A 23,024-nucleotide genomic window follows, 5' to 3' on the forward strand; every position below is an offset into this window, starting at 1 on the left:
ATTTTGTGCTTTTGGACAACGTGTCCATGGAGGAGTTCATGACTAACCTGAAACTCAGGTAAGCCAGCCGTGCAGCGGTCATTCACCTCTCCAAACACATTCGCGTCAATTTACCAGGAAATGTGTCTAGTTGTCATTGTAGCTCCTCAACAGGTGTTCTACCTGCTTCAATCAGAGTATACTCCTCTTGTGTAGTTCGGCTTTGGTCTCCACTTAAAATACACAATAGAAAACAACCCAGCATGTAGTTTATACTAATGTTGCTGCACCTGCAACGATACTGTACTACAGTAGTTGGAGTGATGCCACTGCATTCATTCATTTGATAACTTCTTTCGATCAAACCGATAATTTCTCTTTGGATAAATGAGACTCCACCCAAGCTGCACACACACACACACACACACACACACACACACACACACACACACACACACTCATAGTGTACTGATTCTCCTCCTGCAGACCGGTTTCTATCAGCTGTGCTGTCAGTGGCTCTGTGTCAAGCAGCATGCTTTGTGACTGTTTGTGTGAGTTGACATTAGATTAGATGGGCTGTGGCCTGGAATCAGTTCCACCATCTCCTTCTTTTCCTCACCTCTTCTATCTGTGGTGAATCAGACTGATCTCTGATGTCAGTTTGAGAGCTTTTAGTGAGTTTGTGGACAGTTATGGTACAGTTAGATGTCAAAAGGACCTCATTAGAGGAGCTCTCTATAAGAGAAAGTTGCCTTGATAGTGGGTCTTTGACAGCTCAATGGAAGGTGACAGAACAGTAGCCTGTGTGATGAAGTTATTGTTTAATATTAAAGTTTCAGTAAGCAGAATTTTTATATATATATATATATATATTTTTTTATATTTGCTCCAATTCTACCCACTGCTGCTTTAATACAATTTAAAGAGGACATATTATGCTTATTTTCAGGTTCATACTTGTATTTGGGGTTTCTAATAGAACATGTTTACATGCTTTAATGTTGAAAAAACACTTTACTTTTCTCACAGCAGCTGTGCTGCAGCACCTCTTTTCACCCTCTGCCTGAAACGCTCTGTCAAAGAACGTATATTACCAAGAAGTGAAAGTCAATCCATTGCAACAGCACATCAGCGCCCAGCAGCAAAGCTACGCTTCTGCCATTTTGGACTGAAAGCGACGACCAGACGCCAGTAAAACGTCCGCCTAAAGAGTGTCGTACAAATAATTTCTATTTTATTGTCATATTTTACCGAAATGGCCTATGTTGAACAATGAAATATTATAAATATAATAAGCGTTTTCAGTCCAAAATGGCAGCAGCAGCTGTTGTCAAAAAAACACTGGAGTTTTGACTTTTTGCTTCTGTACTCTTTTGCTCTGTTTGAGCTCCTGCTCCGCCCCAGTCTGCTCTGATTGGTCAGCTGGGCCACTCTGTCGTGATTGGTCAACCGGACCAAACTCTTCAGACTCCGCTCCAGCTCCGCTCAAACTAGCTTTGTTTGAGGGCGTACCAAACTAGCCGCTGGGCAAAGGTGTTACTTGGTGACATCACCACGTTACGGAAGAAAAAGCGGGACTTCAAGCGAGGCGTTTCAGGCCATTCAGGAGCAGTGTTTCTGTGGGGTAGAGGAACTCTCTTTGGCGTGGACTTTGGGCTTTGTAGCTTTGCAATCCTTTTACATGCACAAAAAACTATATAACACACTAAAGGAAAGAGAAAAAATACAAAAGCATTATAGATCCTCTTTAAAATTAAAGCTATTGTCCAAGTTTGAAGGAAAATGGTCCGAAAATATCCAGTCAAAACCAAATTTGAGGACATATGTGCATAGAAAACAATTTTTTTTTTTTTACAATCTCTCTTATCTAGAAGCCAAAATATCTTTTAGGAACTGAGCTGATTTGCTTTGTGGGAATTGAGTACCATTAGTTTTCTCTGTGGTGACTTAATGATGACATGGCTTCACCCCAAAACCCTGAAATATTCTGGTCTACAGATGATCCCAAATTGGGCGGTTGTTTGATTTTGATATATTTATGTTTGTCTCATGCATGCACGGGTCTGTATCGGACACTGGATGAGCGTGTCTTTCTTATTGTTTCCTGTTTGTTGGACAAAGCAAGACATTAAATGATTCAAATAACTAGTGATGGTCATTTTTCGCTGTCTTCTGATGTTTTTTTAAACCAAACAATTAATCCATTAATTGAGAAAATAATCAGAAAATGAATCTATAATGAAAATAATCAGTAGTTGCTGCCCTAACCTTCTCTGTATACATCTATTTAAGTGTATAAATGTGAAGCTGTCTAAGAGAAGAGAGTGCCAGGTGTACATGTGTGCATGTTTCCTAGAGGAGTAAGAGGACAAGGTGGTTCTGGTCAGCAGTGTTTTTGTAGTCATACCTCTTAAATGAGATAAGTTGCTGTGGCGTGTACAGAAGCTCTGGCAGTCAGGCGAGACAACCTGAGAGAAACCAGACAGTTTGTTTTCCCTCCAAATAGACGGCTCGGTCCGGAGGTGGCGTGTGCAGATTGTTGTTTGAAGAAGAGGGTGTGACCGACTAGGAGGTAGACTTCCTTTTTGCTCCTTTTCCCGTAGTCTGAAGGGTGCACACATGCATGTTAGACTGGGTGGGAGTGGACCACTTGAAGGAGGGATCCAGAGGTGAATGAGGCATCTAATGGCCTCCATTTGTCCTGGTACAGTTATCCAAAACATGTTGGGCTGCAGCAGCACATCTCTCCTGGGTGTATTATACGCTTCAGTACATGTGGAAACTCACAGTTAAAGGAACAGTGTGTTGTACTGTATTTCGAGGGAATGAGCCCTTCATCCCGAGGTTGTAGCGGGCTCAGTTTTAAAGCTAGAGTAAAGATGGTATCATATGAAACTAGAAAACCTAAAGAATCCATTGGTACCAACCATGTCATACTAGCTTGTCATTAAGGAAGTTAAATAACGCTCCAAACTTGCGCTAAATTTTGGCGAGGAAAAACTGTCATGGCCATTTTCAAAGGGGTCCCTTGACCTCTGACCTCCAGATATGGGAATGAAAATGGGTTCTATGGGTACCCACGAGTCTCCCCTTTACAGACATGCCCACTTTATGATAATCACTGACACACTGACAGCTGTTGTTGCCTGTTGGGCTGCAGTTTGCCATGTTATGATTTGAGCATATTGTTTTATGCTAAATGCAGTACCTGTGAGGGTTTCTGGACAATATCTGTCATTGTTTTGTGTTGTTAATTGATTTCCAATAATAAATATATACATACATTTGCATAAAGGTGCATATTTGTCCACTCCCATGTTGATAAGAGTATTAAATACTTGACAAATCTCCCTTTTAAGGTACATTTTGAACAGATAAAAAAATGTGCGATTAATCATGGACAATCATGCGATTAATCGTGATTAAATATTTTAATCGATTGACAGCCATAGTTTTTACATTACCTGAGGGCCACCGTAGTTTCTTGAGCTACAGAGTGTTAAACCGTGGTACCGCCAGCCGCCGTCTGACTTCCGTTGCTATTAAAGTAGTGCTATTATAGTAAGGATGGCCTCTGAGTGAGGTGAACGGCGTTGCCATGGTTTTGCACTCGGCGGCTCACATTGCCGCAGTCTTGGAAAGGAAGGAGTGAGCGAAGGGGTACTCAGTTGGTTGCAATCTGCAACCAAGCCACTAGATGCCACCAAATCCTACACACTGCCCCTTTAAATGCCTGTCATGATGAAAAAGACTTAAAGCTCCGCTCTTAACAAAGTGAATGTTTTTTTACAAGTACTGGAAGAGCAAATAGAGCATGTTGTGTGTGCTCATTGAAAAGCAGAACTTCCCCAAATATATTTATTTGAAGTGAGTCAGAAGCTGAGCTTTGGTGTGCAGCCAGCCGGCATTTATTGACTAGCAACCAACTGAATTCCACCGCGGTGCCGGGGATTCCTTCTTGTGCCATTAAGTGCTTGCCACGTTGAGTAGCTAATCAAATCCCTGAAGAGGCTGCATGATTTGGAAAAGATTGCTCGTTTCCCCTCGGCGTGGCCAGACATGGTTGTTCTAGTTGACATTTACTTTGCTTGACTTGAGGTTGAACTGCGTGGCCTGTTTCCAGAGAGCCTCCCAGTCTCTAAATAGAGCCCAGCAGATGCCCGGTCCCTTTATAGAGATGTCTGGCAGGATAAAAGTTCAAGCTAAATTCCCGTAGGGTCTTGGGAATTTGCCTGAAACGACCAGTCAGCAGATAAAGTTGTCTTGGAGTGAAACTGTGCGGCACATCCCGACGGGCCAACGTGTGTTCATAGAGGAGAATCAACTGATTAAATATGACAGGGAAATACAGACTGAAGGGAATTATAGTATCAAAATACACTTTTAACAGTGATTGCTCCCTTGATTCTCTAAATGGATTTTTAATTGATGCCCACAGGCAGTCAGGCAGCTGCTGAGGAGTTTCCCTACAAATCACAGGGATTCAGAGTCTTTCTCTCACCAGCTCCTCAGCAGGATGGACGCCATTAGAGCTTCAGTCTACATCCTCTACTACAGGCGTCTCCATCAAGTAGCTGCCAGTAGCTCGCTACATGTTTCTGAGCGGCTGGCTAAAGGCTCAACGAATTTGCAGCCTCATTTGCGGTGCGAACGTGTTGGTCGGTAAAAGATATCGAGCGCCACTAAAGTCCACAGCAACTTTTCATGGGACTTTCCATCTGGTAGCAGTCAATGAACAGAGAAGGTAAAGGAGCTGAAAACAACAGTCTCTGTTAGTATTGTCACAATTCAAGAAATCTGACTTCAATACGATACCCTACCTAAATATCTCCATACCAATACTGAAACAATACCACAGCAAAAACCTAAAACTTCAGGAAAAGTTATAGAATAATAGATGACAGAACATGGAACTTAAAAAAATTTTTTTTATGAATTAAAAATGTTTAAATGTAAAAAATGATTGGTATGCAGTAATCTGATGTCCCCTATACTTAAGTTTATGTGATTTCTTTGATAGTTAATTTTATATTTGCATTTATTTTTGATAATGCATGCATATTTACATTTCATATTTATTCTTATTTCTATTTTTCTTATAATTTATCTATGTTTATATTGTTACGACCCCCGTATTGATCCCGGACGAGCCCCCAATTCATGTTGCGACCCGGCCTAGGGGAAACCCTGGCGCAACATTAATAATGAGGCTCCCTGGATCAATCTACACAGACATACACACATCACAGAGAGAGAGAGAACAAAAGGATCCAGCACAGAGCACATTACAGCACATACACAAAATACAGAAATAAATGTTCATACGACCTCGAGGTCGTAACATATATATTATTCTAAAAAAGGAACAACTGTAATTTCCCCCGGGGATCAATAAAGTATTTCTAAATTCTGATGTCACTTATTAAACTGCATTTAATAAGGCTTTTTTTTGTAAAACAGCGTCCCCCCTGGCGCATTAGTAACAGTTAAGGCGGAGATACTGCAGCACGGAAGACGGCGACGACGGCAGGCTTCCAAAACAAAAACCCACAAAACTATAATAAATTCAGATGAATGTCTGTGAGAAGTTGATGAGAGAAAAAGCTGCTAAAATGCTGTCATTCTTAAAGTATCGGCACTAATAAAACGGGGCATCGTACCATTTTTAACGGCAGAGTATTGCGATACCTTTAGTATCGGTATACCGTGCAACACCAGTCGTCTCTGTTCACCAAACTGACAAAGGAGGCCAACGCAGCAACAGAGGTTTCGTTTCCTAAAGAAACACAAAAAATCCACGGCGGGATTGTAACAGAGGCGATCACTGCGGTGGCTGAAACGTTATTAAAGGATCAAAAAAGTAAGACAAAATTACGCCTGCTATTGGTGATGTCCAACTTGGTGCTATGAGTAGCTCTCGGCCACTTTCATTTCGTCAAATTAGCTCTCAGAGGAAAAACACGTTGGAGACCCTCTGTTCTAGTGCTATCTACCCATCTGAATAAAGATAAATACAGACTAAATGCTGATTACAGGAAACTGTTTCAGCTAACAGCGTGTGAGCGGAGGAAGGCTTTCTGCTTACTGTAGGTCTGATGGTCCTGTAAGCTCTCAGTATCTGTGCCAGGCTCAGTTTTACTGCAGCACAATGTCTTTATAAGGCAGCGTTGTTTTGTCTGTCCCTTGGAATCCAGGAAAAAAACATTCCTGCCAAACTGCCATGTGTTTCCCAAACAATTATGGAAGGAGTTCTTCAATTCTTCTTTCCAAATGGGAGTCTGATATTCCAGATTAAAACAATGACAAAACTGTTTTACAGGGCTGCCCCCTCCTGGTTGTTTTGGTCTTAGTCGACTAAGATTTCTTCAGTCAATTAGTCATTTTTTATGCTTTTTTCATCCTTATTTCTCTAATGAGCAGGGGTGTAGTGGTTGTTGATGAGGTGGGTGTACTACTAGGTAGATGGGTAGTAGGTTACCGAGGAGGAAGTAGGTATACTCTCCTATATAGTCTAATGCAGGGGTCAGCAACCTGCGGCTCTTTAGCCCCTCTCCAGTGGCTCCCTGAGGATTTTTAAAAATGGAAATGAATAACTGTTTTTTTGTTTACATTTTCATTTTTATTTATCATTGTTGTAGGTCTATGGTACGACAGAGTGAAAAAGAAAAAAATCTGAGAATTCAGCCATAGTTTTTTATCTGTTTTTATGCAGATGAACAAACATTGGTCAAGAACAGCTTCACAGGAGTGGATGTTTATTTTAATCTTGTCGGAGTACATGACGGGTGGGGCTTATATATATCCCATAGCAAAACACAATGAGAGCCCAAATATGTGCACTATTTGAAGCTTAGCACATAACACCGTCTGATTTGCCCAGATGTGACATGAGCCGCTATCTGCTGCAAATATGTTCAAGCTCAGGACTGCACCCTCCTTCAGTTTTTCCATGTGGGCTAGAGATAATAATATCTATAGAATATCATGTCTGAATGAGTGAGAATATATTCTGAAAGCTCCTGTGTGTTTGACTGCATGAGCTGCTCTGAGTGATTTGACCTTTGAACCCATCCATGTGGAGTTAAAGAGGACTTTGAACAGGAAGTCTCCAATAATACGGAGCAGGCCGTTTCCCCCTCGTCTTTGCTCCTCACATTTCATTGTTTCCTGCAGCGCCTCTTCATAGCCGAGTTGGGAATCCTAGTGCAGAGCAGACAGGAGACACATGTAGTTCAGATTCAAAATTGTGGGGATTTAATTCATAGGTAGCACCGACAGAGTTACATAACTCACTATTCAAGCCTTCGAAGTTAAAGCCACTCTATTTCTGGGTTTGACCGTGAAATTATTGCTGTTTTAAGGAACAATGGTTCTCCTGTTTTAACTGGTAGGTAGACTACAGGAGGTGTGGCTTTCTCTCTTCCTCCTGCAGACTAATCAAAGGGATCAAAGTACCCATGTGGCTCAGGTAGAGTAGAGAAAGCCAAGGTCAAAGGTCAGACTTTGTACTCCTCCTGTGAGATATGGCTCTGTAAATATTAGTCATTGTCAGGCATTTATTAAGACATTTCCTTCACAATTTAGTGGTATTTCCTTTTTAATTTATAAGGGACATGTAATGTTTTATACTTCTGGTTAATATAATCCAATCAATCTCATTTCCATAGATGTATTTTGTATTTACAGTTCCCTTTGTTAACACCTTATTTTGAAAACCAGACGTAGTCCCACGTGTCTACTTCCTCTAACTTCTCCAAGGTGGTCTCTAGCTCTCCCGTCAGCTCCGTTCTCTTTATCCATCCATGGTCAGCTCCATCGGGGCCGTTTCAATGCATTTAACATAAATGTCAGTATATGGGTGCTCTACAGTTGTAGCGTCGGTCCATTTGACCACGGAGATGAGAACGACAGCCGGCTTGACCGCACGTTACCGCGATACAATAACGTTTCTTGTCCGTGACAGAATTAGCATGCAGCTTTAGCCGTGATGTCTAGATCTGTTTTTCCTGTCAATGTATGAAACCCAAAGTGTTTCCATCCTTTACGGAACGGATATGACGTCACGTTACTCAGACTACAACAATAAAAGCAGTAACTTCCTTCTGCCTCCATATAGACTCAAATGAAGCAGATATATCTTTTCTGGCATTAAAAATTTTTTTTTTTTACTGTGGACTTCATGTTGTCCTCATGTCTGCAGCACTGGACCAAACAAATGTCCCCATGTGGGTTAATAAAGTTAATCTGAATCTGAACCAAACAATCATACTCGCCGAGATGTTTCCTCATCTCGCGAGGGCCTGGTGTTTTCAGCTGGAAAAAACGTCTCGGTGGACACGGCCATTTCTTCTCAGTGATAGCACAGGTGATACTGAGAAAGTTTTTTATGTCATAGGATGCTTTAAAGCTAAAAGTATTGGCATTTTGGCATCAGTCTTTCCTCAGCTCGATCTCACATATTTGCTTTTTTTCCATTCCATCCTCAGCAATAAAACCAGAGTCCATGTGCAGAACACACCGTTCTGGATGACATGTTCTTACCCTGCAGCACAGATTTAGAAAAGGGTGATACTGGTGCAGCAAATGCCTCTAAGAATATTTAATCTCAACCCGCTTATTAAAGTTTTTTCCTCTTAGCGGTGGTCAGTGACTGGAAGAGAAATATTTATAGATGAACACTAAGATAGACGGCGTTCTCCTGTTAGCTTCCTGCTCATTTGTCCAGTAGCTCTCACCCCTAGACCATCAACAAGGGAGTGTAATGTCAATTATATCCATAGGCTTAAAGGGACATGATCTGGTCAATTGTGCTAGTAAAGTATGCTTTTTTTATGTCTTATTAATCAAAACTCCTCATGCAAGTGTAGCTCCAGTTGCCTAGACTGACTCTCCCAGGAGATTTGGTGCTAATTGTGAAGAACAGAGAGTCTCGTAGGCCCGCTCCCCTGCAATCCAGCAGTGAAAAGTCCAGTCTCGCCACAAGAATTTCCATACAACCGTCTGTAATCTGAAACACATTACCATCCTTACATAAACAGAGGCTGTGCTTGTGTAGCTTTATTCCCCTCTAAAATAAGTCCAGCAGCTCACGGAGACGTCTCATTTGTGGACTCGCTGCATGAGTTGGCAGGCGGGGTCGGGAGACGGCCATCCAGCACAAGTTTTTACTTTTTGTGTTATAGTTTCTGGGTCATTTATCCATTGCCTTTCATCATTTTCTCCTATAACTTTATTCCTCTTATATGTGTGTCATGTATACACAGTATGCTTCATCCAGCGAGTTACCTCCGAATCTGAAAAGTGAAGCCAATGCTCAAGTGCCTTAAACCTGCATTCTTTCTAACATCCAGCAGGGGCCGACTCCTCTGGTTGCAAAAAGAAGTCTGATTGTATAGAAGTCTATGAGAAAATGAGCCTACTTCTCACTTGATTTATTACGTCAGTAAACATTGTAAACATGAGTTTATGGTCTCAAACGCTAGTTTCAAGTCTTTTACAATACAGCATGATGTTCATTTAGTAAATTATGGTCCCATTTAGAGTCAGATAGACCATAAAGCAGGGGATGCTTTAGGGCGTGGCTACCTTGTGATTGACAGGTCGCTACCATTGAGTTGTCTGTGTTTTCGTCGTAGAGTTTAACCCTTTCACAGTGTGTTTTCAGTTCATGAAAGTTAATTATAACCATTTTGGTCGCCTAAAAATGGTGCGTTTGGTTGTGCTTAGCTCCACCCTCTGGTGTCACTTCTGGTTGCAAGAAAACAAGACGGCGACGGCCAAAATGCCGAACTCGAGGCTTCAAATCAGCGGTCGACAAACCAACTGGTGACGTCACAGTGTCTGGTTTCATCACTAATATTTTAAGTTGAAATGTATCCGTAGCATCAAGTATCAAAAGCTTTGTGTCAAGTAGAAAATTGACATTGAATGCTTGGTCAGATTAATTGTTCACTTATTCTTTGACACATTTTTTGTCGGATCTAAAATATAACTTTGCTAGACGAGGTTCAAAGTTCATTCTTGACCTTGGATGGAGATGTCAAAGATTTGTACATTTATTAAATAATTGCCCAGATAATATAAATTAAAATGACTTGGCTTGTTAGGTTTATACTCCTCAAACTAAAGTATCAATACCAAAACTCAGATAATATATTGCCACCTGTATTGAAAATGATCAACTGATACCCAGCCCTGTGATTCACCTGTAGACGACTGAGATGAAACGGTCTTGATGACTCTGCTCATAAGTGAGGAAATTTAAGGTTTCAGTCTCCGTTGACTGCTATTCCAATTCTGGTTGTCCTGGATCATTTTTTAATATCCCTAAAAGAATAATCTTCACCCCGGCCATTGTTAGTGTCTCACTGGAGGATTTACTGCTATTGGGCGTCACATTAAAGCTGTCTGCCTCATGATTTAACAAGCAACCGCATCCTCTGTCTGCAACATTACCCCCCAGACACAACTTGTTCTCACACACACACACGAGACACGACGCATCCATGCGACGCTCTTATCTCCCGTCTGAGCCTCGTTCACCGAAGCAGCGAGCGTTGTACGTTCTCGCATGGCGTCATGTGTGGGAATTGGCTAATGATGCTTGTGACTCAGATGGCTGATGTTACACATGTGTGTGTGAGCGTACGGGTGTTTTCTTTGTGTACGTTTGTAAGCGGCTGTGATGTCATCCTCTGCTTCCTCCAGCGTTGTATTGTTCTCTCGTCCACCTGTTGGAGCCGAGCCCTGAGCCGCCGGTGACTCGGGGGGGGGGGGGGGGGGGTGGGCCGCTTACTCACTTTCACAGCTAGCACCACAGATCACTTCAAACACACACTAGGCTGGATTATATACTACCACTATCCACTATTAATGCACACTTATTATTACCTTTAATAAGCTTTAGTCAGTGGTGGAAAGTAGCTAAGTACATTGACAATTTTGAGGTACTTGTTCTTTAGTTGAGTATTTCCATTTAATGTTTCTTAATACTTGTACTTCACTACATTTCATGGGGTAATATTGTGCTACATTTTTTTTTACTGCACTACATCTATCTGACTGATCACAGTTACTATCTACTTTTCAAGTGAAGTTTTTACATTTTAAAAAAACATGGTAAGCTTATAAAATACAAAATCTTTTACACAAATAGCAGCGTCTACTTGGCGCCCCTTGTCACAGCTTTCAGATGTCTATGAGTTGTTAGCACGTCCACCAGAGGGGGATTTCCTTTCTAACAAATCAAAAAAATAAGTATCAAGTTTACTTAATTGTCATTCCAACTATATCCGTATAAAAATACACATGAATGAGAGGTCGTTCCTCTTATTCATCTCCTCAGATTTATCTTGTGGCCCTTTGGAGGGGGCCCGACCCATACGTTGAGAACCACTGGACTAAACTACCGAACTGTATATAAAGTAGTTAAAACTAGCTCCATGCACGCTGAGGAGCTACAACAGTAACGTTCAGGTGTTGATTCTGGCGGCCCCTGTGGACAAAAGCGGTAGTGTTTCCGAGAGAACCAGAGTCCCTTTAGAAAACCTCATTTTACTGCAGCATGGTCTGACAGTCTGCTCCGCTCAGTCCTGGTTCTGGTTCTCCCATGCCTCCCTTCCCTCCAGCGGGCCCAGCAATACGGCCTCGGTGTTGGCTCCCAGTGGGGACTGGCGGAGCAGTGAGGTGAAGCTCTGCTCGCTGCTGCTGCTGCCAGGCGCGGAGCTCTCCACCTCCCTCCAGAGCTCCAACTTCAGGTTGGCTGCGAAGCCGGATCTGGGTCTGTCCACGGCGGGCTGGTCGCTGTCGGAGGCCCCGCTGGAGTTGAAGGAGTTTCTGGTGAACCTGCGTGATTTCGTCTAAAATTGCGCGTAATCCGACCCGGTGGCACCGATGACAAACATAAAGAATAACCACATAGAAATAGCCAATCTTCTCGGTCTCGATTACTTATGTCGGTCATATAGAAACATCAGTATTAAATGGAGACTGTTATGCCTTATATACTTTTACGTAAGTAGACTTTGATGCAGGACTTTTACTTGTAATGGAGTAAGTTTACATCGTCATATTGGTACTTTTACTCACTGTAAGCAAAGGCTTTGAATACTTTTTCCACCACTGTCTTTAAAAGGAACAACTCTTTGCTCTGTATTGTTAATAATCTCTTTGTTTCCATCCGTCCTCTGTCTATTCTCCTGCTGCTATTCTGTCTGTTTCTGTGCTCTCCCCTGCCTTTCGTTTAGCCCTTCCTGAAATAGCATGTTGAGTAATGTCTGGTTCTTTTGGATACGTCCATTTCTCTCTTTCTCCAAATCCATCCAGTCATCCCTTTTCACAGCAGAGCCCTCTGTGATTTCTACATCAGCTGCTGCTGGTCAGTGAGTTAAACAGGTTCTGCATCAGTCTGGTCCAAAAACACCACCACCACCACCCTTCCTTCATCTCAACAGAAAGCCCTGTTATTGAATTTTGGAAATTTAATATTAGATTGAAATCCTCTCTGGAAATGCATGTTACAGTAACAGCTTGGTGGCGGTATACAGTATGTGTGTGTGTGTAAAGGGGGGTGTGGTGCATGGCTATGATCCCAGTCAGCAAAGAAAGGAGGGTCAGCCACCTGATCTGCAGCCATGCAGGCTGTTTACACATGGCTCCCATTTCCTATAAGCAGCAGAGCTGTGGCCTCATGGGAACATCCTGTAGGGTGAATGGGAGGAACACATGCTGCTGAGGATTCACGTGTGGCCTTACGGCTTTGTCTTCGAGTCTGCTTGTTGCACCGTCGCCACAACTTGAAGACAGGGACGCTGGAAGTGGGGGGTGCTGAGGGTGCTGCGGCAACCCTGTTTTTTGTTAACTGCAATGGAAATTAAATATATATATATATATATTATTAAATGTTTTTAAACTGTCTCACGTGAATCTCTGCAGGCTGAATATGCATCGTCTCCTGTATGAAAGTTCTGTATCCTCAGTGTCCAGCATTAGCCTATTATAAACTATAGTAATCTGGTTATGGGTCACCCATACACTGCTTCACTCCCTCTTCCTCTCCTCAGGTCTCGTGCATTACCTCCGTGTTGTTGACTGTGTAGTTGCTGTGGCTGCTTCGACAGTCAGTATGTTGATGTTTTAAGTTTTCCCTTGCCATTACAGCACGTTTCTGCGCTGCGTAAAAACAATGTGGAGAGCATCCGGACAAGCCGACGCACGGCACGGGACATCTATCATCAATGTTCACGTCCTGCAAAAGTAATCCCTCTAGAAACCCAGTGGGGAACCTGAAAATTAGTGTAAAATGCTGTTAATAACAATTAAATATAAATGATCTTGGCCAGTCATCCACAATATAGACAAAGTCTGTTCCAGTGGAGCCGCCTACCGCAATATAAAGACGATCATATCAGGTAAAATACGATATCTTCAGATTGTTTGGCTTGTTGCAGTGATGGAGAGAGATGGATGTTTGAGTGTGTTTCCATCACATCCTCATCATCATTCAGTAACATTATATTATTTACTCTCAGACAGACATTAGAGGACAGGAAAGTGGGACACAGTTTTGTCTTCCAACCGGAGCCATTAGGTGTCAGATAATAGAAGATTTATTCAAGCCTGTTTAATAAAAAGATGATGTAATCACAGTTTCTATGTTACCTTATATCTGTTTCTTAGACTGTGAAATTCTTTGTAGAGAAACTCCTGATTCAGTGTTTTGAGAGCTTCTCTGTGAGCACGGCAGTAAGTCTTGTATGAAGTGTTACATAACGTGTCTGCAGCCTCAGTGCAGGCCAGCTGTGTTGGTAGCAAGGAAACTACCTCTTGTGATTTTGGGAGGAGATTGATGTGGGCCTGAGGGAGGGTGGATATGTTATGTGTTGATGGGCTGCGTCTCCTGCAGACAGTCTGGGAGCTGCTGTTTAGCACTAAGCAGGCTTTACAAAGCCGCGGAAAATCCCCTAATGCAGAGCCCAGATGTCTGACGGCTGCAGACCGTGAAGGAGGCCTCCGTCACTCTGTTCTGTACATAACAGAGCGGAATGGAGAGCAACACGTTGGACTCATTTCTGGAGGGTCCCCAACATGAAAACAATATGTCTGAGACAAAAAGCCCAGTGTGATGTTAGACCTCTACGTCGTTCCTACGGCAGAGTAGATCTTTATTAGCCACCGAGGAGCTATAGCTGTCAGAGAGAGTTGATGAATAGACGTCACGTACCACGCAATGACAATTTAACCCATTAATAAACAAGACCTCATCTTAATCTCCTCCATGAGCTGTGTGTCACAGCTGCTACAGCTGACCGTCAGCGGGTTAAACAACTAACTTCTTGCTGTGTTTTATGGAGGATGGAACCTAATAAATGAATGAATAAATAAATAAACGACTCAATGAATAAATAAATATTTCATTAAATGCAGCAAAAATAATATAAAAAATAAATATATCCATTAATTGATAAAATATGACATAAATTGATATTTCTGTTTTAATTTGTATTAATTCTTTGTATTAATTCCCTTAATTATTTACTCTTCTGTTTTAATTTTCCATTTTATTTATTTATATTTATTATTTATTTAAATTTTTTTATTTATTTATTTTATATTTATTTTGTATGTTTGTTTATTTATTTATTTCTGCAAGATTTACCCTTTTCACCCATTATTTCTTTACATATTTATTTTTACATTTCTGCCTCATTATGCAAATGAGGAGGTTGTCACTCAACGTGCGTCGTCATGGCGTCGGAGTGCGATTTTCGATATTGGCAGGTTCAGTCCTCCACAGTTTTTAGGGCGCTCTAACAAGCCATAGTCTGTTTGGCTATAGTCCGAATCAGAGTGCAGTTGATATTTGTCTTCTACTTAGTCTGGTTCGGTTTGACAGTGCACAAATCAAAGCGGACCTAATTAAAAAATAATAATAATTTGCTGAGGGCGTGTCTGAAGGAGCGATGGTTTTGGTTCACTTCTCTGGTCTATAAGAAAACCAGTTTGTAAAGAGTACACAAGATGTCCGTTAGCCAGCAGCCGTGGGGATAAGCCCTAAAGCAAACTGCTGTTAGTCTAAACAAGAGCTGTGATGTTAATGAACTCAGAGATTAAAGTAGAACAGACACAGATTATCTCCCAACCCTTCCTTCATAATTCCTACAATGACCCTGAAGTTCAAACATATATAATGATGACGACACGGGCTGGTTCACTATGTACCACAGATCCAGTTTAGACAAAGTACAGAAACACTTCTTTTATTATCACATTCCTTTATTACTACCACAAAAGTGTGTTTAAGTCTGGATAAACTTTCTCTGTCGCCTTGAAACTCTGCTTTTAATTGAACTTTACAAGCAGACGCTAACAGGCTGATAAAGTTTTTACGATGTCATCGATGCAGAACTTTCTCAGCATGTGTGTCCTTATAACAGACAAATGTGTGTGTTCGAGGCAGACAATGATATAAGACGTCATAATTACATCATTGTGTCCGGCCTCAGGGTAGAGATGGTCAGGGTGGCGTCCTCTCATTGGTATTTTAGTCACATTTACCTCTTTATTCTTCTTTCTTCGGTTTGGGGAGAGGGGAGGGACCGTTGGTGAGAAAATGTCATAAATCGCTCGCGCTCCTCCCAAAGTTAACCATAAAAACGTCCCACCCAAACAAGATTGGAGACAGTGGTTGTGCCTAGCTTTGCTCTGTAATTCACATCTGAGGGGAGTGTGTTGTGTGTGTGTGTGTGTGTGTGTGTGTATACATGCTGTAGGTTTGTGCATCAGTGTGTGTGGCATTAGGGTTCCTCTGAAAAACCCTGGTCACATTTCCACTCTGCTCTTGTGTAAGACAAATCTTTGAAGTTACTTTTTAACATCTTTGTATAGTTGTCTTTGTCTGATTTTGTGTCTGAATGAGCGAAGGTGGACGGTGGAGAGATGTTGGTAGAGATGGTAACAATACCGCCAACAATTTATCGTGATTATTGTTGTTTTCAGAGGACACCGGCGTGAGCACAGCACACTCTCCTGTCTCTTTATTTTGACTATTTTTGACCCAGAAGAAATCAGAACATGAATAGATTCATAGAATCTAACAGACGGCGATTTAAAGGTCCCATATTCTGCTCATTTTTCAGGTTCATACTTGCATTTTGTGTTTCTACTAGAACATGTTTTACATCTTTAATGTTCAAAAATCCTTTTTTATCCTCATACTGTCTGCCTGAATATACCTGTATTTACCCTCTGTCTTAAACGCTCTGTTTTAGCGCATTTCAACAGAATTGCAACGGAATTGCGTTGCCTGGCAACAGCTTGGGTCCATGTTTACTTCCTGTCAGCTGATGTCATTCACATACACTGCAACAGAAAATAAACTGGGACACATTAAAAATGTTTACGTTTAAAACCGTGTAATGGTCTAAATATTGTATATTTGTGACATCACAAATGGACAGAAATCCTAACGGCTTGTTTCAAACGCACAATTTCTAAATACGGGGCTGTGTATTTCTCCGTATTTTGAGCGCTTCGATACTTTCACAGTATTTATATAGCACTTAAACCTGCTTTAAAATATATAAAAGACATGAAAATCTTACTTTTTACAATATGGGACCTTTAAAGGCCATGGTTTTAAACATTCTAAATGTGTCCCAGTTTATTTCCTGTTGCAGTGTATGTAAATAACATCAGCTGACAGGAAGTAAACATGGACCCAAGCTGTTGCCAGGCAACGTAATTCTGTTGCAATTCCGTTGAAATGTACTAAAACGGAGCGTTTCAGACAGAGGGTGAATACAGGTATATTCAAGCAGACAGCATGAGGAAAATAAAGTTGTTTTTTTAACATTACAGCATGTTAACATGTTCTAGTAGAAACACAAACTACAAGTAGGAACCCAGAATATGGGACCTTTTTAAAGTAATTTCTTTTATACGTTCGGCCACATTAAGATCCCAGCACATCCCTCGGTGGGAGTCAGACTGTACACAAATCATCAGAGGTCTCTCGCACGTATGATCTTTCTTCCTCCCTCTTCCTCTTCACGCCTCCTCTACCTCCTCTCTGTCTGTCTCTCTGTCTCATTTCCTGGCAGCTCTTGGGAGGGGTCCTCCGTTTGGAGACAGATCACACGGCTGCAGCAGGTCAGACCGGTTCAGACTCACTTCCCCTCACAGCTGGACAGACACAAAAGATGAAGGATGATGAAGAGGGAGCTGCTCTGTTATACCTTGGCTTCAGATGGCCCAATTCACCCTGAAAATTAAAAGAAAAAACAACTCATTTAAATCTGATTCTATGCAGCTATTATAATATTTCTAGGAGACCGTACGGTTCTGTAATCTCTGTCCTGTGTGTCCATTTAAATCCTCCTAAATGAGAGTAGGACAGATGGATCAGCCAGCCCTCTATCTCAGCTGACACGCTACAGCTGATTGATTTTTCCCTTCTCTGGAAGGACGACGGACACAAACATGATTTGTAGATGCTATTTATAAAGTCAGAGGTTGGGACAACACTGATGAGGACACCTCACTGATCTAAACTGTGTTGATCTAAACTCTGCAGCTTCACTATGAGTCGACATGACGTTGGACGGTTTGACTGCGGTTTGTTTGTCCAGTGTGTAATGTTTTGTTATCGGGTGGGAAAATGAAAAGCACAAAGCCAGACTGACACTCCCAGCGATAATATTTATACAAACATCCCCTTGACGTGAGCTTGAAGGTAATTTTTTTAAACAGAATCTAGCAATTTTGTCTCTGTAGTACAGTTGGGAAAAGTCAAAGTCGTTCTTACGGTATAAATAAGTCTCTACCTGTCACCTTGTTCAGGAGTGGTTTGAATCAGAAATGGACCTAATAAGCTGTAACAGCTGTATTTATTGCTGTTCTGTGACTGCACAAATGATGGGGGCTGCTAAAATAACAGACAAGTCAGAGTTGGACCTAAATTGATTTATAAATTTATAAAGACATTATAGTTGAATTATCTTTTATTATTGTCACTACAGTAAAAGTTAAGATGTCGCCTCGCTGAGCTCATCAGGCAGCAGGACACAACATACTAATTAGGGCTGTCTTGTGATTAATCGCATGATTGTCCAAAGTTAATTATGATTAATCCCAAATTAATTAGTTTATCTCTTCAAAATGAACCTTAAAGGGAGATTTGTCAGGTATTTAATACTCTTATCAACATGGGAGTGGACAAATATGCTGCTTTATGCAAATGTATGTTTATATGTATTATTGTTGTTCCCAAACTTCTGCATTACGGGTGTACAAGGATAAAAATGCATGCAAGTCATCATGCAAATGGGACTTTTTTTTGTGCTACAGAGGGATTGTTCATAGTGATGGAGCCACAGAAAAATAACACCTGAATCTGCAGTAGAGATGTTCCGATACCTGAACTTGCAGTATCAGCCGATACCGAGTACCGATCTGATACCAGCGTGATAAATATAATATCTTCTTTGCTTCTGGGCTATCTTTGTGGAATTTATCTCGTCGTTTGAATGCGCTTTCCAGCATATTTAATCACTATTAATTTGCGATTCATTTGTTCAAAATGTACCTTTTTAAAGGGAGATTTTAAAGTATTTAATACGCTTATCAACATGGGAGTGGACAAATATGCTGCTTTATGCAACTGCAACAACAGCTGTCAGTGTGCTGACTTGACTATGACTTGCCCCAAACTGCATGTGATTATGATAAAGTGGACATGTCTGTAAAGGGGAGACTCGTGGGTACCCATAGAACCCATTTACATTCACATATCTGGAGGTCAGAGGTCAAGGGACCCCTTTGAAAATGGCCATGACAGTTTTTCCTCACCAAAATTTAGCGCAAGTTTTGACTCAATATCACTCAATATGTGGAATATTTTAATATATTGCATTTGAACAGTATTATTAAGTATTTCTGTTTTATATTTTGTTCACCTATAACACCTTCATTAGAACCAGCTCAATGTCCAGTAAACTACCTGTATGGATAACAGACCCCGTCACCTTCTTCTCTATACATAGTACCCAGCTGGGGCTTCAGATACTCCCTCCCATCATGTAAACCATTGTACAAGCTATTGTACACGTGCGTTGAGTGGGCAGTGGGCAGCATCTCGCCGTGTCGGCCCATGCAGGGGGAGACGTCTGAGACAAAGACCTCCGATTGACGTCTAAACAATGGAGCAGGGCACACAGCAGCCTCCTGACTGATCTGAGGGGACGGAGGACACAATGGGTCCTTTTCTGTAGCACCAGGGGAGGAAGAGCTAGCATGTTAGCTTAGCTGCCCACAGACATTATAGTGGACCTGCTCCTTTTAATTCACATTAACACCGTGACACTGACAGATGGTCGTTTTAACTTTTTGCTGTACTTTATGTCGACTTTTTGTTTAATTTAAAATGTAATTCTTACACATTTTACAGTACATTCTTGGACCATATTTGGACTTCTTAATATGCAAATGATGTATATACTTTGCATTTAATTCGCAGCTTGCAACTTGCTTGAGTTGTGTAATAATCCATCACAGTGAACATCAAATCTGCAATGATTTACATTAGCATTGAATGTTAAAAGCAGGGTTGACGATGTTCTCCATTAGCCTATACACAATCTGTTCTATTGGTTGAAATGGTCTTTACACCCCGACAGCGATCCATTACTGATGAGCTCTGAAAAAGGACGGGAAAAGAGCCGTCATCTGTAGCTGCTGTAATCCTGTAAAAACGTCTACCAATCACTGCCTCGCAGTCCGCTTGGAAAGAACCAATCGGATGCCTCCCTGCCTCCCTGCTCGTACTCTAACCTTGTCGTGCACCAGCCTGAACTCGAAGCGCGTCACAATTTCCTGGAGAATTGAAGAGAAAACTCAGCCCTGCAGTAGCACTGCCGCGGTTACTTGTCATGAGGTAGCGTTGTTGAGTTGAGGTCCTCTCTCCGCTCTGTGGCGGTGAAGTAGTTACGATGCGGCGGTGCTCGTGCGTGTAAGTCTGGGGGCGTTGCCTTGGAAGGAGCCCCGAGGGAAGGGGGTGGGTTTAGACGGAGCTCCTGAGGCGATGCTACTTTCAAATTATGCTTGCTTTCCAACATCGTCGACCCGATCTTTAAATTATCATTTAACGTTTAATTTATCATGTAGTAGTAGTATCATGTAGTTTAAAGGATAGGTTCACAAAAGTCTGTCCTCATAATGTAACTTTGACAACGATTAATGCCATCCATCCATCTTCATCCCAGCGTGCTCTTGTCGTCCCATCCGTCCAGGACACATGAACATCCCGTGTCATTGTCAGCCAGTCGTACCACTTTGTGCACGTCCTGCCTAACATACAGTATGATGAATACTCTCACACAAATCCGAACACACAAGGATGAGCTAATCTGAGCATGTATGTGCTGCTCTGTCAAGTAATGTGTGGAGTGTATACAGTTGTGGTAAAGCATTGTTGTTTCTAGCTACTACATGAGTATAGTAGTGCATGTAATCCCGTCTCATAGTGTTGTGTTGTTTACTCTCCCTCTTTCACTCGTAAATGTACTTAATTTCGCTTAAATAAAATAATTTTATGTAGGGCTGCCCCCTCTTAGTCGACTAATCGATCGTTTTGGTCTCCGTTGACTAAGATCTCTTTAGTCGATTAGTCGTTTTTTTATGCTTTTTTTTATGCTGAATGACTTATTTATAAGAAACTTATGAGCACATCTCTGGTCAACACCAGATTTAAAGTGGTGTTTTTCTTTTGTAGATTAAATCAACTAATCAATGAGTCGACAAAAGTGTCGAATTTCTTTAGGTCGAGGACAGCCCTAATTACTTTAACATTGCCCTACTCTGTTCTGTTTGTGGGTGTGGAGTAATTAGTTTACCATATGTCAGTATTCAGTTTTTTACTTCTATGTAGGCTGGCCAGCTGTCCCTGAGCCAAAATACAAGTCACTCATGACACTGTTAGTGTTGACTATTTGTCCCTTTAGTTCATTAAAGTAAAATCTAATCTATGGATTTTTTTTAAATAATGCTTTCCGCCTATATTCCATAATTTCAAGTATATTTCTGTCTATTCTGGCCTTTTAGTTCTGTAGTTTAATGCTTGAACAAAATGCATTTCAAGTTTTAGAGGAAAGAAGATGAGAGGATTAAAAAGTCGAAGGTTTAGGAAACAGTGATAAACCAGAAGAGTGTCATGGACATCACCTTTAATGTTTTGGTTGCTGCTGAAGGTCTTTCAGGGTGACGAATATTTGTCCTCATTGCAGCAACATCAACACTGTTCAGTGCTTGATTTGTACTTCCACCAGTGAGTCAGCATTTTAATTTAAAGAAACGATATCTGAATATCTGGCAAGTCCTTAAGCAAATATCACTGCTTGATTGATTTGATCTGTCAGTTGCTTCAAACCCACAATAACAAATCCTGTACTTCATGTGGGCCTATTAGGAGCGTTTTGGAATAATATGCTGTTGGCCTTGTTTGCAAGGCAGCGGCAGAGGTTTGGCAGCTGGGAAGAAAGAGGCCATTCTTCTGTCGGGAGAAACTGGGATCGTAGTCCTGCTGGAGAGGAAGGAAGTGAGGCAGGCGGCCTCGGGCTGAGAGAGAGAGAGATCGAAAGATAGAGAGAGAGAGAGAAGGGCACAGAAAGTGAGATATTTCTCCATGAAGTGGACACCAGAACATTACATCCATATAACTATAATAGTAATGATGAAGTTTATTTATACATCTTTCATCAAGACCAGAGATTACAAAGTGATTTAAAAGGACAAAATTATCAATACGTATGAACCTGGAAGTATAAAAAGAGACAAATGCCGTGTAGGGAGGAGGTCCGGGTGGACGGGTGGGTGAAGAAACACCAGACTTTCTCCCAGGAGGCCGTTGTTCGAGTCCCGTGTGAAACCAGAAGTCAACGTTGATTTATTTGTCACGTATTTTAACCCAAACCATGATCTTTTCCTAAACCTAACTAAGTAGTATTGCCTAAACCTAACCAAGTTTTAACCTGTGAAGACAACTATATTTAGAAAAGACTGTATGCATGTAACGAGCAGATATTGACACGTGTGTCATGAGTTGCTGGATATTCGTGGGAAAATGCATGAAAATTGAGGAATTACTTTTCTTAGGATATTATACAAACAATATGTTGATTTCACACCTAAACCTACCTGCATACTGAACACATGCACACAGGTGTGATTGTTGATCTCATTCCAAAACTATATGAGCATTAATCTGCTGCTCTAACAGCCTCCACTCTCCTGCATGTGGACAGGGAGGGAGTGAGAGAAACTGGATCTATTCATTGACACATTATTGGCGTTCAACATAGTGACTTCCTTATTGACAGTGATGGAGGGTGGGAAAAAAAAAACTAATATGAGATTGTAACATGCAAAATTGTGCTCTTTGACAGATGGGAAACATGAGATCAATCTCATATGTATGGGTTATTTATATTTCAGCAATGTCAATATCTGATAAAGTCATTTATATTGGCTAATGTTTAGCTTGTTATAAAGTCCAGTGTTGTGATCACAAAGGTAATATTGATTCACAAATTAAAGGGACTGTGTTTAACTTTCTGAGCGTATAAATGTGGCGGGTCGGGACATATGCGCGCTCACATATGCGCGCTCACATATGCGCGCTCACATATGCGCGCTCGCGTGTGGCTGCTGTCTCGTCTCCTCTGCCTGCTCACCTTCACTCAGACAATCCGCGCGCATTCTCGCGTACTCGCTCCACATCTAGACGTGGAACGCGCGCTCACTCCCCACTGCAGGAGAGTTAGTTTAGCTCTGAGAATAGTGGACGTTTGTGCAGAAATAACTGCTGCAGCTCCTCCAGACCAACAGAGGTTTACCGTGTCTTGTGAAGTGACTGGGCTCCACAGAGAGAAATGTTGTCGTCTCGTTACCGACCGGGTGCCGGTGTCTCCCCGTTTCCTCCGGCTGCGGGCGGAGACGATAACGTTACTCGCTGCAGAGCCCCGCTGCCTGAGCCTGCGCTGAGGCAGGAAAAG

At 41.6% G+C, this 23,024-nt stretch overlaps 2 protein-coding genes across 3 annotated transcripts in view; both read left to right on the plus strand.

Annotated features, from left to right (window-relative positions):
* The window catches only part of myo1d (myosin 1D), a 109,248-nt gene that overhangs the window by 832 nt on the left and 85,392 nt on the right, over nucleotides 1–23,024 (plus strand). Inside the window, exon 1 of the mRNA XM_074619332.1 lies at nucleotides 1–58. This exon is cut by the window's left edge and continues 832 nt beyond it. Coding sequence (XP_074475433.1) covers nucleotides 1–58 — 58 coding nt within the window. The remainder of the gene's footprint in view (nucleotides 59–23,024) is intronic.
* armc7 (armadillo repeat containing 7) overlaps nucleotides 13,773–23,024 on the plus strand; it is a 143,408-nt gene continuing 134,156 nt past the window's right edge. For both annotated transcript variants that reach the window (XR_012591833.1, XM_074619345.1), the window contains exon 1: nucleotides 13,773–13,784. The gene's annotated coding sequence lies outside the window, so the exon portion shown is untranslated. The remainder of the gene's footprint in view (nucleotides 13,785–23,024) is intronic.

The sequence above is a fragment of the Sebastes fasciatus genome, chromosome 20 (assembly GCF_043250625.1).
Source record: "Sebastes fasciatus isolate fSebFas1 chromosome 20, fSebFas1.pri, whole genome shotgun sequence".
Taxonomy (NCBI): domain Eukaryota; kingdom Metazoa; phylum Chordata; class Actinopteri; order Perciformes; family Sebastidae; genus Sebastes; species Sebastes fasciatus.